This window comes from Nilaparvata lugens, chromosome 5 (genome assembly GCF_014356525.2).
Source record: "Nilaparvata lugens isolate BPH chromosome 5, ASM1435652v1, whole genome shotgun sequence".
In the NCBI taxonomy this organism is placed as follows: domain Eukaryota; kingdom Metazoa; phylum Arthropoda; class Insecta; order Hemiptera; family Delphacidae; genus Nilaparvata; species Nilaparvata lugens.
Window position 1 is genome coordinate 60,463,134 of NC_052508.1, and position 13,980 is coordinate 60,477,113.

Genomic DNA, 13,980 nt, shown 5'->3' on the forward strand with positions numbered 1-13,980 from the left:
TGAATAGAATAAAATATTTTTAAAATTGTATACATTTTTATCATCTACTAATATTAAGAATATAATATTATACAAACATATATTTCATGAGTTGATCAAATTTCTGGTTGTGGTATTGAATTCAGTTGACTCAATGACAGACACCTCTATTACGCTTTCTCATCTGAGCTTAGACCTTCTAAGACCTTACCATGTAAGTTTTTAAAATAGAGATGCTTCCCATGTTATTTAAATGGAGTAACTTTTACTCCCTAGGAAGTTTTTCTGTTTTTTAGTACCGAGAGCGAAAAAGTGACACTTTAGTATCATGTTTCAGGGAGTAAAGTAAGTACTTTTGACAGTAGGTGGAGGAAAAGTAAATATTCAATCACCAATATTCTCATCTTCAATCCAAATTGACAAGATCTTGAAGCCATGTTTTCTTCTGATACTGTAATAATTTATAAATATAGTGCAATATTCTAATAGTGTGATTCACTGTAAACTGTCAGCATTACATATATGCAAATAACATTAATGATTCCCATTCAACCAATGACGGTTGAAAGTTAATCTCACTACTGAAAATACAAGATATACATCATTGATGGAAATTGAGAAATTCAAAAAAACCTACACAATTCCTTCCAACTAATTTTATTTGCATATAAAGAATATCTTATTACAAAGAGACATTTTTTTCAAACAGAATCCATACTCTGTAACAATTGAACTACTAACTTTACATGTTTGTCTTATGTATAATATATATTTATAAATGATTACTAGCATCATAATTTTATCATTTCGAATGATCAGAATTTGTGTGAATTTGTCAATATTCTAACAAAATACAAAATGGTGAATATCACAAGATGAAAGTTGATGATGCTTATCACTCCCGATCATCCATACAAGTCTGGCTTCCATTCTTTGTAAACAACTGATTATTTATTGTAATTGTAGCTTATTACTTTGTAATACTGTTTATCACAATTTAAATCGTTTTAAAAGTCATAGCAATACTTGGAGATTTACAGATTCAGAAGGATTTCACTAGGATTAAGCTTGTAAAAAAGTTATCTTGTATATATTGATACAATTTGAATAGTTATTTCGTATAAATATGGGTTCTCACTTATAAGTATGAGTGAAACCTGATAAAGAAAGCCAAAACTTTGTCGGTATACAAGGTATACACAAATCTCAATTGAGGTTCACTTCATACTGTCAGCATTCCATATAAATAACATCAATGCTTTCCATTCAATCAATGCTGACATTATAAATCTGAAGTCTTTGACTTTTATTTCCAAGCCTCAAATAGTGAATGCTCATAAAAATTCAATTTGTACAAATAAAAAGCTACTGTAAATATTCTGTTATTATAGTCTACTCATATGCATATTCTTATGATTTGTGTGTATTAATGGTCAAACAATTCAACTAAATGAACAAAGTATTGTGTCACCAATTAGTTATTCCCATAAAATGAGTAACAGGGTTCTTTGAATTGTTTAAATAAATTACTGGGAATATTGACGATTTAGTTCAATACATTTTTTTTAATTTAGATGAAAATTGAGGTAATCTGGGAGTCAAAAATTTAGTTAATGGACCTAAGATTTGACAATGGCTAAAATCATTATGATTTAAAAACATGCTACTTTAAAAACTAGGAGTCTCATCCAGTCTTGGTTGACCACCAAAATGTATACTAAGCACTCGAATATGTGGACAGTCTATCAGAAGTCCTGATATAATTTCAAATACATAATTTTAATTGCTGTATTCGTGGATAAAATCAGTGCCAAACTATATTCTACATTTTCAAAACTGTTTTTTTGGTGCAAAAATAGACAACACGTTTGCAACAAGTGCTATGACATTGGTGATGATTCACAAACATATATTCTTAGGTTGAAAGAATTGTTTTGTTAAAATGAGAGAAGAATATGGAAATTCTAAAAACTTTGATTTATTGTTTCTTGTAATTTGGTTTTCAAGTAATTATATATAACGGTAAAAATTTTAATTATACTGATTTCTAATTGCCAAGGTTTTTAAAGCAACGTGCTGTAATTGAAGCATAGATTTTGAGTAACAAAACTATTTTAGAAAATTGCATAATCAATTTGCATCTAATAAAACGAACATACAGTACTTGTTTTTGGAAAGCAATAATTTTCTTGTCCTATTGAATAGAACAACCTGTAATAGCAAGCCATGAGAAGTGAAAAAATAATTTAAAGATATTAGTGTGAATGTAGTAATTACTTGCCCCAATGAATATTGATGAAATTTAGTCATTAATTAAATCTGTCAGAATTTCGGCATGTTGTACAGGTCCTATTCCATTACCATTCATACATGATTCGATAAAGATCTTATCGAGCTTTATTTACAGTTTATACACTAGTATAAAGGCATTGCCAAGGAACTAGCATATAAAATAAAATAGGCTATAATATTTATTCCTAACAATATTCTAAGTAAGTATAATATGCTGAACATATATATTATATAAACAAACCCAATAGTACTAAAAATCCAACATTTAAATATTCCTTTGGAATAGTATTCATGGTCATGAAGAAACAAGATTGGTTTAAAGCTACGTTTAGTTCGAAAAGAAGATTTATCTTGTAAAAGTTTCCAGATAGAGAAGTTTTAGTTTTCATATTTTTGCAAGGATTCAAATTTTATTGATTCGTCAGATAGAAAAGTTTTAGTTTTCATATTTTGGCAAGGATTTGAATTTTATTCATTGATCCACCTCTGTTTCATTGTTATCAATTGACAACGGATGAATGGAAAATTTGAACCTTTTTTATGACTGAAGTTATCTTTATACTCTGTGATTGTAAGAAAGATAATAAGATCGATTGAATATAGCCTACTTATGAAATTTCAGTTTATTATGAAATGGATCACCTTCAAATTTGAATACCTTTCAATGGCTACGACTGACTGTTATGCTCTGTACATAAAAGATAAAAATTGAGGTTTCACTGGTGAATATCATTCCAAGTACGGTATACATATATATAATGAGATTCACTTCAGACTGTCGGCATAATGGGAGGCAACGATGTTATTTATAATGAATGCTGAAAGTTTGAAGTCAATCTCACTATAAAAAGTCATTGCCAAGTGCATGCAATACATTGCTACACTGCGCATACATTTCACAACATCTACCGTCCACTTTTACATAAAGTACTGTGTGATCCCATGAATACAGACAAACACTAAAACTATCCAAATAAACAACAACAAAAATTCATAACAAATTAGAAATTACTGATCTTCCTAACAAATTAATATTTTCAACCACCACAAAACTGTCTCTAAGTTGAACCATTTTTATAGGTTCTTGATCGAAGGTGTTAATATTCTAGACAAATAAAATCCCACCATTCAACTGCCCTTATAAAGAACAATTTTCATAGAGGTTTTTCAACAATTTTGCAAATGTCACATAAAATACCATCACAAGTTGTCTCTAGATCCCTGGCTCACTTTTAAAAGTAAAATATTTTGGATGAATGAGTTTCTCTAGACCCAATGATCCCTGGGTCATTTTTTAATGTCCTTAGAACATGAGTGAATATATTGGATGATTATGACACATAACTGTCTCTGGATTCCTGGATAATGTTCATATATAAGTGCATTACACATTTATCAATATATTGGATAAACCTAACACTTAACAGTCGTTAGACCCAATCAGGTTGGATCATTTTCATAGATGATAATTGTTGAAAAATGAAAGTCGTAAGAACTAATAAGGATGGATCATTTTTATAGGACCTTGTGTGAATATTTTGAATGAATGAATGATGACAGTCTCAAGGATGCACCACTTTCACATGGCCATGTTCAAATTTGTGAATGATTGGATGAATGATGACACAATAAAAATTAGATAATTTTCTGCAGTCCTTGCATGACACATGATCCAATAATTTGGGATCATTTTGGGGCTAGTGCTACTCTGTTTGTGGGTCGGGGGCGGTGCCAATCAGGTCGTCTATCGCCTGATTGGTTGGTTCGTTTCTCCAGTCCAATGAGATGTCGTCGAGATGGTTGTCAAAGTCGACTAAATGTTCAGAGTGCCGCTGAGCCAACAAGGCTGCACTCGCTTCCAGGCACGAGTCGTCCACAAACACACTGCAAACCACAAAAGAAACTAATCATTTTAAAGAATTAATAAACACATAAACAGACTAAGACAGGAAAACAAAATTGGAAAAAATCATTTACAAAATGAAATAATTGAAATATAAACAAATCAAACAGATTAAACAATTAAACTATTAAACAGATTAAAAAAATTGAGAATAACAAATTAACAAATAAATAAAACATTAGAGAATACGGACTTTGATGTAATGTTTATGACTTGTGTTAATATTGTATTATATACCATGCATAACATGAAAATAAAATTGAATTGATCAAGACAGGAAATTAAATTGAAACATATAATTTGAAAGTAGCCTATGCACATAAAAAGTGCAAAGTTGTGTCATCATCATGAAGAACGGAGAAAACAGGTACATTTTCCTTCATTGAAGTCGTTGATGAACACCAAAAATAGAAAAGGCCCAAGGACCGAGCCTTGTGGTACTCCTGCTAAGACTTTTCTAGGGTCAGATTTAATATTATTAAATATTTTTACTATCTGGTCTCTATTTCTAAGGTAGCATATAATTAATTGCTGCTTATGGTGTTTTATAGAAATTAAGCTTTCTACAAAGAATTTAATGTGTTATCATGTCGAAAGCCTTGCTCAGGTCTAGCATTTTACCCCCCCCCCTCCATTTTACCATTTCCCTCTCAAAGCAGTCGAGGATGTAATTGAATACTTCCTCAACCGCCATCGTGGTCGATCAGTTTGGCCGAAATCCAAACAATTGGTGAGAATTCAGTAAGTTGTTGATCGTGAAATGTTCATACAGTTGAGGGAAGATACAGGTTTCTATTATTTTACTGATTATTGGCACAATGGCTATTGGCCTGTAATTCTCAGGTGAAACACGATCGCCTTTTTTGAAAATTGGAGTGAGAAAAGACAGCTTTGATCAGTCAGGAAACCTTCCAGTCAGAAGTATCACTCTAACTACCACCGTTAGAGGAGCCAGTATGGACTCGACAATATTTCTCACAAGAAAGTTTGATAAGCCAAAACAGTCTTCACTTCTTGATGAGCTCAGATCACTTCCAATCGTTCGTTTGGTTTTAGGATGCACCGCCTTCCATGAAAAATTGAGGTCGTTCATATTAATATATTCATCAAACTTGAAATTACTGTATTTAAAAGATCTAAATACGTAGGAGTAGAAGAGTTAAGCCCTTGGGATGTTCCATTTGGGATATTCACAAAATAATAATTTAGTGTGTTGGGAGAGAGATTAATCTTTGTACGTGTAGTCATGCCAGGTTTCCTTTTTTATGATTCTCCAGGCTGATTTGCACTTGTTTGCTGATTTATTAATAATTTTGTCAATTTCTGCTTCATCTATTTTTGTCATTATATATATTTTTATAATTTTTGAAACTATTCTTTGCTCTTTCGGTAGAGGTGATTTTCCATGCACACTCTATAAAACATCATTAGGTGATCCCTCATTAGCTTGAGCTCAGGTGTGAACCAATTTCTTTGAATAGATTTAGGCTTCTTACAGTTAATTAAAGGTCAATAGATCTTCAGAAAAAAAGTTAAAACGTTCATGAACTTGGATACAATAGTTTCTACATTGCAGACACTAAATATATCTGACCAGTTGTAATTGGAAAGACTCATACTGAAATTATTCAGTCTATCTGTTGTGATAAGGCGCTTTATGTCTTCAAGTTATATTAAATTTAAAGTTGAAACACTTGTAACTTTGAAGTAAGACTTGAAAGTTGTAATTTTAAAGTTGTATCATGAAAAAAATGTGTTAATAAATAAATTTGAAGATCAATAAACATGTGCAGAAATTACCTGGACTTATCCATAGGTTTCCATTTTCCATCACATGAATGCGAAACAATTAGAGGTGATTCTTCCATCAACAGAGTCAATTTTCTATTATCTATCTGCAACACAATATTAAATTAAGATTAGTGAATAGATAACAAGTGACGAAGCAGTGTGTGATTACATAACCTCAACTTTTGGACAACATTAACATTTTATCAAAATTTTTGGAGAGAAATAGTACAGGCTCAGCCTAGTTTTTCCTCCAATGTCATGATTGTATTATGATTATACTGTTTCATCCAATAAATGAATATACATAAATAGTTATTATAATAAGAAATTAAAATGTCTAAAACCGATCAGAATTTATTCTCGTCAGTAAATTATTTTCAACTTATAAGCAGTTTCACACTTCTTTTATTAGACTGCTTTTTGCAGCATATTAATACCAATTAATGCAAACTAAGGTGTGCTGTTATTTAGTGACATTAAACTAATGCTGACAGTTAAGAGTGGGCTGTGATGACTTATAACTACAGACAAAATATCATCCTTATTAATCCAGTAAATATGAGGTTGTGCCAATTTCAATTACCCTACATTATTTTCAAGTGTATTTGAAAATATACAAGGTTGATGAGAATGCATGTTTGTGAAACATGTTTTTTAATGTCTGTACACAAGACAGTACTGTATAGTGCTGTCAAAAACTTATAATCTAAAACAAATCAGTACTACTCTACTAAAACTGAATACCTAATGGAATCAGTTAGTTCCACAGTACCACACTTACAATTAATTCAACTATGAAAAATTTCAAGTAAATCTGAGTTATGATGTGTGAATTTCTATAAAAATGTCCAGAGATAAGCAGTAATGCAATTTAAAAGTTATGTAAATAGCTGGATATTCATGATTCATGAACTTACCACTATTAAACAGGCTTGACTGAAAGTTTCAACAATCTTATCAGCTATTCGATTACAAGGTTTATCCGTGCTGTAAAAAAGTGAACAATTATTATAATAAATAATTGGTTGATTCATAGAAATGCATATTACAAAAGTAACTAAGGGAATAAGTTACTATGCCACTATAATAGTCGATTTTAGAGCGCGCTGAAGAGATTGCTGGTGGAGAACCCATTCTATTCAATCAGTGAGTTCTTTATGCTGGACAACACGCTGGTGAGTTCATATTTTTGTTGTGATAAGCTATCATTAGCTTTCTTTCTCATTTTTATTTTTTTGACGTGTCCTTGTGGTTTTTATAATCACATTATGAAGCTGAAATACTAAATACCTATATAATCGATCGTGGAAAAAATTATAGGAAATAAAAAATGTCAAATAATCAGTTAAGAAATCAAGGATTTTACTTTTTGTGTAGTTGAGAAGTTGATATTGTGGTAATTATTCATATTGAATGAAAAAGACTAAGAAATTGTCAAATTGTCAGTGGTTTTTTGACAATTTCTTAGTCTTTTTCATTCAAAATCAAGGATTTATTTATTTTCATGGACTCAACATATAATACCTTATGTGCATTTTCTTCAATAGCATTACAAAATTTAATTTAATGAATTAAATTTTATTTTAAAATGCAGAATAAAGTTGGTTTCATTTTAAATTCAGTACCAGAGCATGAGCATTTGATGTGGATCATCGACTCAGTGTGATATAAATTCAATTAGTATTGAAGTTTCTTGAACACTTGGAAAACATTTTTTGAAAATTTTGAATTTGTTGCAATTTGACAAATATTTTAGCTGAAAACTTTATTTCAATTATTGAGGTACGGTATCTATACTCCGTACAAAATTACTTCAGACTTGGAGAAATTTGCGGCACAGAGAAGTGGAGGTAGATCAGCCAATTACAGTGATGGATAGAGTCATAGGAAGAAGCGCAGTTGCCAATTTGTCGATTAGACTCAGTCGACTGAGCGCTTCTAGAGAGGAAACATCCCTGTGCATATCATAAGCGCTTGGATACTCACTGGAAATTAGAGAACACTGGCCGGTTGAAAAGGGAAACATAGCCGCCGTTGTATCCTTGCCACTGTATGCCTTTTCTGCTGCGCATGTCCATCCAAAGTAAGAAGTAATTTTGTACAGAGTATAAAGAGCCACGTCAACCCAGGAAGGGTAAGAGTTATTTAGATGAAAGGTGGTACAACTGATAATTAAGATTAGGTTAGTGACAGTGAGAAGTGTTAAAGGAACATGCGCCGTCTTCAACCACTCCTAGATCGAGAAGTACTTACTACTAATGTTTACTACGGCTGTTTTCATAGTATAATAAATTACGGTGTACTATTCTGGGGAAACAGTCCACACATGGAAAGAATTTTACTTTTGCAGAAACGATTTATAAGGACTATCTTCAGGCAACCATACCTCGCCCACTGTAGACCCTTGTTTGTGGAGGCTGGCATTCTAACACTACCTGCACTGTTTGTTTTGGAGGCGTGTTTGATGACTAGAAGGGAGCCAGATATTTTTTTGAGCAATCAGCAATATCACCACTACAACACTAGACGAAGGAACGACGCAAACGCGCTTCCAGTGGGAGAATATCAAGTATCAAGTGAGGAAAAGCCAGCTTCAATAACTGAGATTCAGATAAGTCCAAAGAAAAAAATATCTTCACCCCAAGTTAATAATCTGTGTTAAAATATATTATATTATATATATAAACTTATATAATATTATATATAATAATATATAAAAATATATATTAAAATTCAATATAATATTATATATATCATTTCAATATATATTATATATAATAATATATTTATTAAAATCTTTTAATAATATTCTAACAACTAACTAAAAAAATCCTGTTTCCGAACTCCTCTGTGTGCATGCAGTCTGCTACTGAGGCATGAATTATTGTAACCGAAGTAAATTTTTGATCTAGGCTTGTATAGATTATCAACAACAGCTAAGCAAAGAAAATAAAAATGTGTGTTATGAGAGCAAACAGTGGCTTCAACGTAAATGCAAATATGCTAATTTTCATCCACTTTTCATGAAGTTGACTACCTATTCTTTATGCATCAGTTGAATAATTTATCTTCATCGAAATTTACTAGGCTACATTATTCTGATGACTTGACTGAAGAGAAAAAGGACACCAACAATCAAATTTAATCAAAATCATTGACTAGACAAGACGTTTGAGTGAACAGCTTGTTTTATTTAAATAAAAAACATTGGAAGATCTCTTACCTTACATCTCTAATGTTTTCATTTGCTATATAATAGCCAGCTATAAATAGTCCTGAGGACGATGCAATTTGTTCAACCTGGGAAAAATAATTGAAAGGAGTTTCAATCAGTTATAAATTAACATTAATCTAAAATAAAAAATTAAAAACGGGAACTATTATCTATTTTTCAACAAATCTTTTCTGAAGAGACCATTTGATAAACTAATGACTAAACTTGAAATTTGTTGAGGAACAGATCAAATCAAAAAAATATACAACAAAAGATGTTGCAGTAAATTATTTATTGAAATGAGTGAATATAAAATATAAACGTCCATAATCTTTGAATTTTCAACTGGTTCAACTTATAAAACATAAGGCTCAGGAGGTAAAATAACTTATCATTGTAACATGAGACAATATATTACATAATTGGATTGTGGAAACGTTTAAAGGTAGGACAAAAATTTGAAATGCAATTCATAATACTTAGTTTCCTTAAAGTCTACCTTCTTAGTTACTTTAACGTTATAACTTTATTAAAAGTTTGTAATTAAATTAAAAAAATATATTAAAATTTGAAATCAGTGTCTTTGTGTTTGTTTAAATTGTAAATTATTAAGAGTGTAACTCAATGTGAAAGTGACATATAACCTAACTATACTTTTAGACCTTATCCTGTGGTACATTTCCTGAAATGTAAGCGGTACTTTTGTTTGATTCTAAGTAATTTAATAAATAAATAATGAAACATAATATTCAATCAACGTTTAAAACTGTGGTACCGTATCAACAGTTTTTCAACAATAAATGTTAAAGTATAGGTTAGAATGAGCAAGGTTTGCTGGACATTGAGATATTAATTTGAAAGGATCCAGAGCCCTTTTTGTCTATGAAAAGGATACATATCCTTAAAACTAATTGAGACCACTTGAGTTTAATTGACCCTAATCACAAACCTGTGTCAAAGCTACCTCCGCCATGGGCGATACATGTAAGCACAAGTGAAACAACGGTATCGCATCTACAAAAACAAGACTTTTGGGCTTTTTGGAATCTGTAGATTTTGAACTTTCAGATAACAGCAATCCATTCACAGCACAATGTGGATATTTCGCAGCATGCAATATAATTTTGCAATAGGCACGAGCAGAAAACTTTACTTCTGCCATCATGAAACATCACATTCACATTTCCATCAACTCAGAACTGATGAATTTTGATCAGTCGTCCGCTGACACACATGATCGAAATCCTTCTGCAATCTTCTCTGCTATCTAAATTACTTCGGATTAGAAAATTAATAGTTTTTATGAAAAATTACACAAAAATACTTGTGATATGAGTGTATTAAATTTTTTCTAATTGGATCAATTTTGATTGTGTATTTTGTTTTTGATTTACAAAAATTTTAAAATGGAATTCATATCAACAGCTAATGTCATAGGAGCCGGTATTGGTTTTTCAATATATTTTTATTTTTTACGATTTCTACTATTCTCATATACGAATTTAAAATTTTTTTCTGCTAAATATTTGAGAATTATGTCATTTTGAATGCCTTCTTGATATCAGTCGAGAAAGTTGATTCTATTTCCGCCATTCGATTCGGCAACCTCAACTCGGTCTTCGACGCTGGTACTTTGCATGTGGCACGTGTAAATCAGTAAAAATTTTCAATTTTCCTTCATCATGGATAATAAACCTGTGATTCTAGCTCGTGTAATTAAAGTTTTAGGACGTACAGGTTCCCAAGGACAATGTACCCAAGTAAAAGTTGAATTTATTGGGGAACAAAACCGACAGATCATCAGGAACGTGAAGGGTCCAGTTCGGGAAGGAGACATTCTAACCTTACTGGAATCAGAAAGAGAAGCAAGGAGATTGAGATAACTTTTTGTAAGTTCAAAATTGTATTTATACTTACATTGATACAGATTATTTACCAATGTCTCAGTTTTATTTCGACTTGGGCTAGGTGTTTCTACGATTCAATCCAGTGTTGTTCACTAAAATTTGCTCTTTGTTCAACGCGTGTTTTACTGTGAAAGTAATAAGCAAACATATTCCAATCTCTGATATAATCATAAGTATACTTTAATCTTTATTTCCTCATATGTATCAAATTTGTATCTTATCTATTATCAATTTTCTCACAGCTCATTTAACCTATCAATATTGATACAATCATAACCTCACTTTTTTATTGTTCAATAATGCAAGTGCAAGACAATAATTTATTCGTCACTGTTAAATTTTAATACCATACTCATTGATATTAATTTAAAGAAATATTTTTTCAAATCTTATCAGAATTAGATAGAAAAGATTATTTTATCATTTTAAAATAGATTTACTTAGCCTACAGATTTTTTAATTGAAAAATTGAATAGTTTATTGTATTTTTATCCAAGTTGAAGCTTGTGCTATAGTGAGGTCCACATTTCAACGGCAGTGGAGAAAAATAAGCAAACAACGTTGCCAATCCTGTCTTCTCATTGCCTTGTATGGAGGGTAACCGGTTTATTGATGTAATAAACTGTTCATTCTTATTTCAAAATAATTATATTATATCAAGCAAGAAATTATATTTTTAAAGATTTCATAATAATCAAGATAAACTATCTTGTCAATTAATTAGCCTATATTTCTGCATTGTTTAATAACGATCTGGCAACATAGCAAAGCGAGGAAGAGAGCGCTATCCGCTTTGTTGAATAATAGACAAGGATGGCAATACAATTGCTAATTAAACACTGCCCTTATAACGTGTACCTCAATATAGGCATAATATTTTTAACGGGAACTAAACGAACTAAGATTTTGACAAACTTAGATTGGTGATTTTTTCCTAGTGTAAATTCCAACTACCGCGGCCATTTTTTTAGGCTCAGGCCCGGTAGTAGCCTTTATAGGAAATCCTAGGTTAAAGCAGGCCATTCTGTTATTGGTTTCTTGTCCAACTGTTGGTCCGATACTTAGGTTAGGCCAAGAGTCTTATCTTTCATCCACTCACGCCGATTGGTTGTCTACAAGCTAGTCAACTAGCCGCTTACTAGGCGGCTTTGATGATTTTGGATGAGTAGGATGATTTGCTTACCCGACTTGTCCAACTCGTCCGGCAACATTCGCCCCACCAACAAACCCATACACGGTCCAACGTCTAATCCAATATTGAATAATATTATTGTACCTCAAGTTGAACAAGAAATCGGATAGTGAATTCAAAAGTAATTTAAAAATCCAAATTACCATGAAATTATGTCATATGTCGGAACTATACTGATTTCATTTTACTGTGGTTAAATTTAATATATATTTTTTGAAAAATAAAACACCCCTCCTTCATAAGTGTACCACGCGTGCTGATGAGAAACAAAATCTGGAAAGAGCCAATTATATTTTATTTTTAAATTCATGCTCGATAGTACAATTCCACATACAAATTTATTTTTGATGATGAATCAATGTAATAAAATCAATTACGGTACCTAACTATTGTTGATGTTTGTTGATTTCAATAATATTGTTTCTCAGTTTTAATATTTTTTTCGTTTCTTATGTTTCAGATACGAAAACAAAATGGAAGACCTTACATAGCTTTGCCGGAATTGATGCCATACCAGCGGCCTCAGACGATATTGTGACCTGTTGCTTGTTGTTTTTCAATAGTTTTGACAGAAATAAAGTTATGTAAGCTCTTCAATCAGTTTATTTTCCAAATTATTCAAAGAAACCTAAATTTCTTAGTGTAGCCTAATGAGTAGAAACCAATGCAATTGTTGTAGTTATCAAATAATGTTATAGCAAATTTGAAAATAAAATTTATAAAAGAAAGATTTCTTAAAATTCGAACAGCTAACACTCTTGATAGTGCACAAAATAGTATCGAGCCTATTACCATAGAGAAACAATAGCATAAGTAGATATTCCATGTTATAGGGCGTTTATGTCGCAACTTTTACTGTTATATCAAGCCGAAGATCCACGTAGTTCTTTCCCGTGAAGCTTTATGAAGCTGCGACATAAACGCCCTATACCATGGGATATCTACTTACGCTATTGTTTCTCTATGCTATTACATAGTCACATATTTGATATAAATTGAAGTATACATTAATTATATTTATTAGTCTTTTAATATTTATTATTAACATAACACGAAATCAAATTTTTAGTGAAAGTTGGTTATATATCTTTGTTTAATTACGAGTGTAAGTCAATTATCATCCGTAATGTTGGTGTATTTGTTTTAACAGCCCTGTTGATTTGCGTTTATGATGCAAAGAAGCTAATTTGTGCATATTCCAGGCTATTGTCAAATGTATATGGCCTCTACAGGAGGACATGGGAGTTGAACCTCCCAATGAGATAAAACGTATCACTGGCAGCCATGCTGTTAATTCATGGAAACTTCCGGTTGAGTAGGTGGATAGTTTTATACAACAGTGGAGAGCCTACAAATGAATTTTGTCCTCTGATAAACTTCCGACCTAGTAAAATGGTTCATTGAACTTTGGTCCAAATGGAAAATGTATTTGCCATTATTAACATCATGTCAGTGATGATGGAATTGGAATATCAGCTTAAAACTAGCCTAGATATTATAAGCTAAAATTAGCAAAGAATGCTTCATCAACAGTGCTGCCAACAAATAAAAAAATACACCAAAATTGCGGATAATTGACTTGCCCTCGAATTTGTCAATGGGCCCGTTCTGTGTACATGGAATGTGGTAAATTGTCCGATTCACAATTTAAATTTACTAAGTAAAAAGTTCCATGGGAGTAATTTTGACAGATTCTGTTCCA

The 13,980-nt window shown here is 31.5% G+C and overlaps 2 protein-coding genes across 2 annotated transcripts; one reads left to right on the top strand and one right to left on the bottom strand.

The window, feature by feature from the left end:
• Positions 1 to 620: 620 nt before the first annotated feature.
• LOC111049419 (ER membrane protein complex subunit 8/9 homolog) lies at positions 621 to 10,407 on the bottom strand. The gene is made up of 5 exons (XM_022335478.2): positions 10,129 to 10,407; positions 9,189 to 9,265; positions 6,883 to 6,952; positions 5,975 to 6,069; positions 621 to 4,155 (listed from the first exon to the last, which is right to left on the bottom strand). Exons 1-5 carry the CDS (start codon positions 10,342 to 10,344, stop codon positions 3,975 to 3,977), a joined length of 639 nt encoding a protein of 212 aa, XP_022191170.2. The 5' UTR covers positions 10,345 to 10,407; the 3' UTR covers positions 621 to 3,974.
• Positions 10,408 to 10,772: 365 nt separating this feature from the next.
• LOC111049421 (40S ribosomal protein S28) lies at positions 10,773 to 12,875 on the top strand. Its single transcript, XM_022335482.2, has 2 exons — positions 10,773 to 11,068; positions 12,739 to 12,875. The coding sequence occupies exon 1, from the start codon at positions 10,862 to 10,864 to the stop codon at positions 11,060 to 11,062; it is 201 nt and encodes a 66-aa protein (XP_022191174.1). The 5' UTR covers positions 10,773 to 10,861; the 3' UTR covers positions 11,063 to 11,068; positions 12,739 to 12,875.
• The last annotated feature ends 1,105 nt before the right edge of the window (positions 12,876 to 13,980 follow it).

Excerpts from the sequence above, each read along its gene's own strand:
- LOC111049419 (XM_022335478.2), bottom strand. The coding sequence starts at position 10,344 with ATGATGGCAGAAGTAAAGTTTTCTGCTCGTGCCTATTGCAAAATTATA. Across the intron at positions 6,953-9,188 it reads GAAAACATTAGAGATGTAAG|CACGGATAAACCTTGTAATC; the intron begins GTAAGAGATCTT and ends ACTTTTTTACAG. Across the intron at positions 4,156-5,974 it reads AAACCTATGGATAAGTCCAG|TGTGTTTGTGGACGACTCGT; the intron begins GTAATTTCTGCA and ends TGTGGTTTGCAG.
- LOC111049421 (XM_022335482.2), top strand. The coding sequence starts at position 10,862 with ATGGATAATAAACCTGTGATTCTAGCTCGTGTAATTAAAGTTTTAGGA.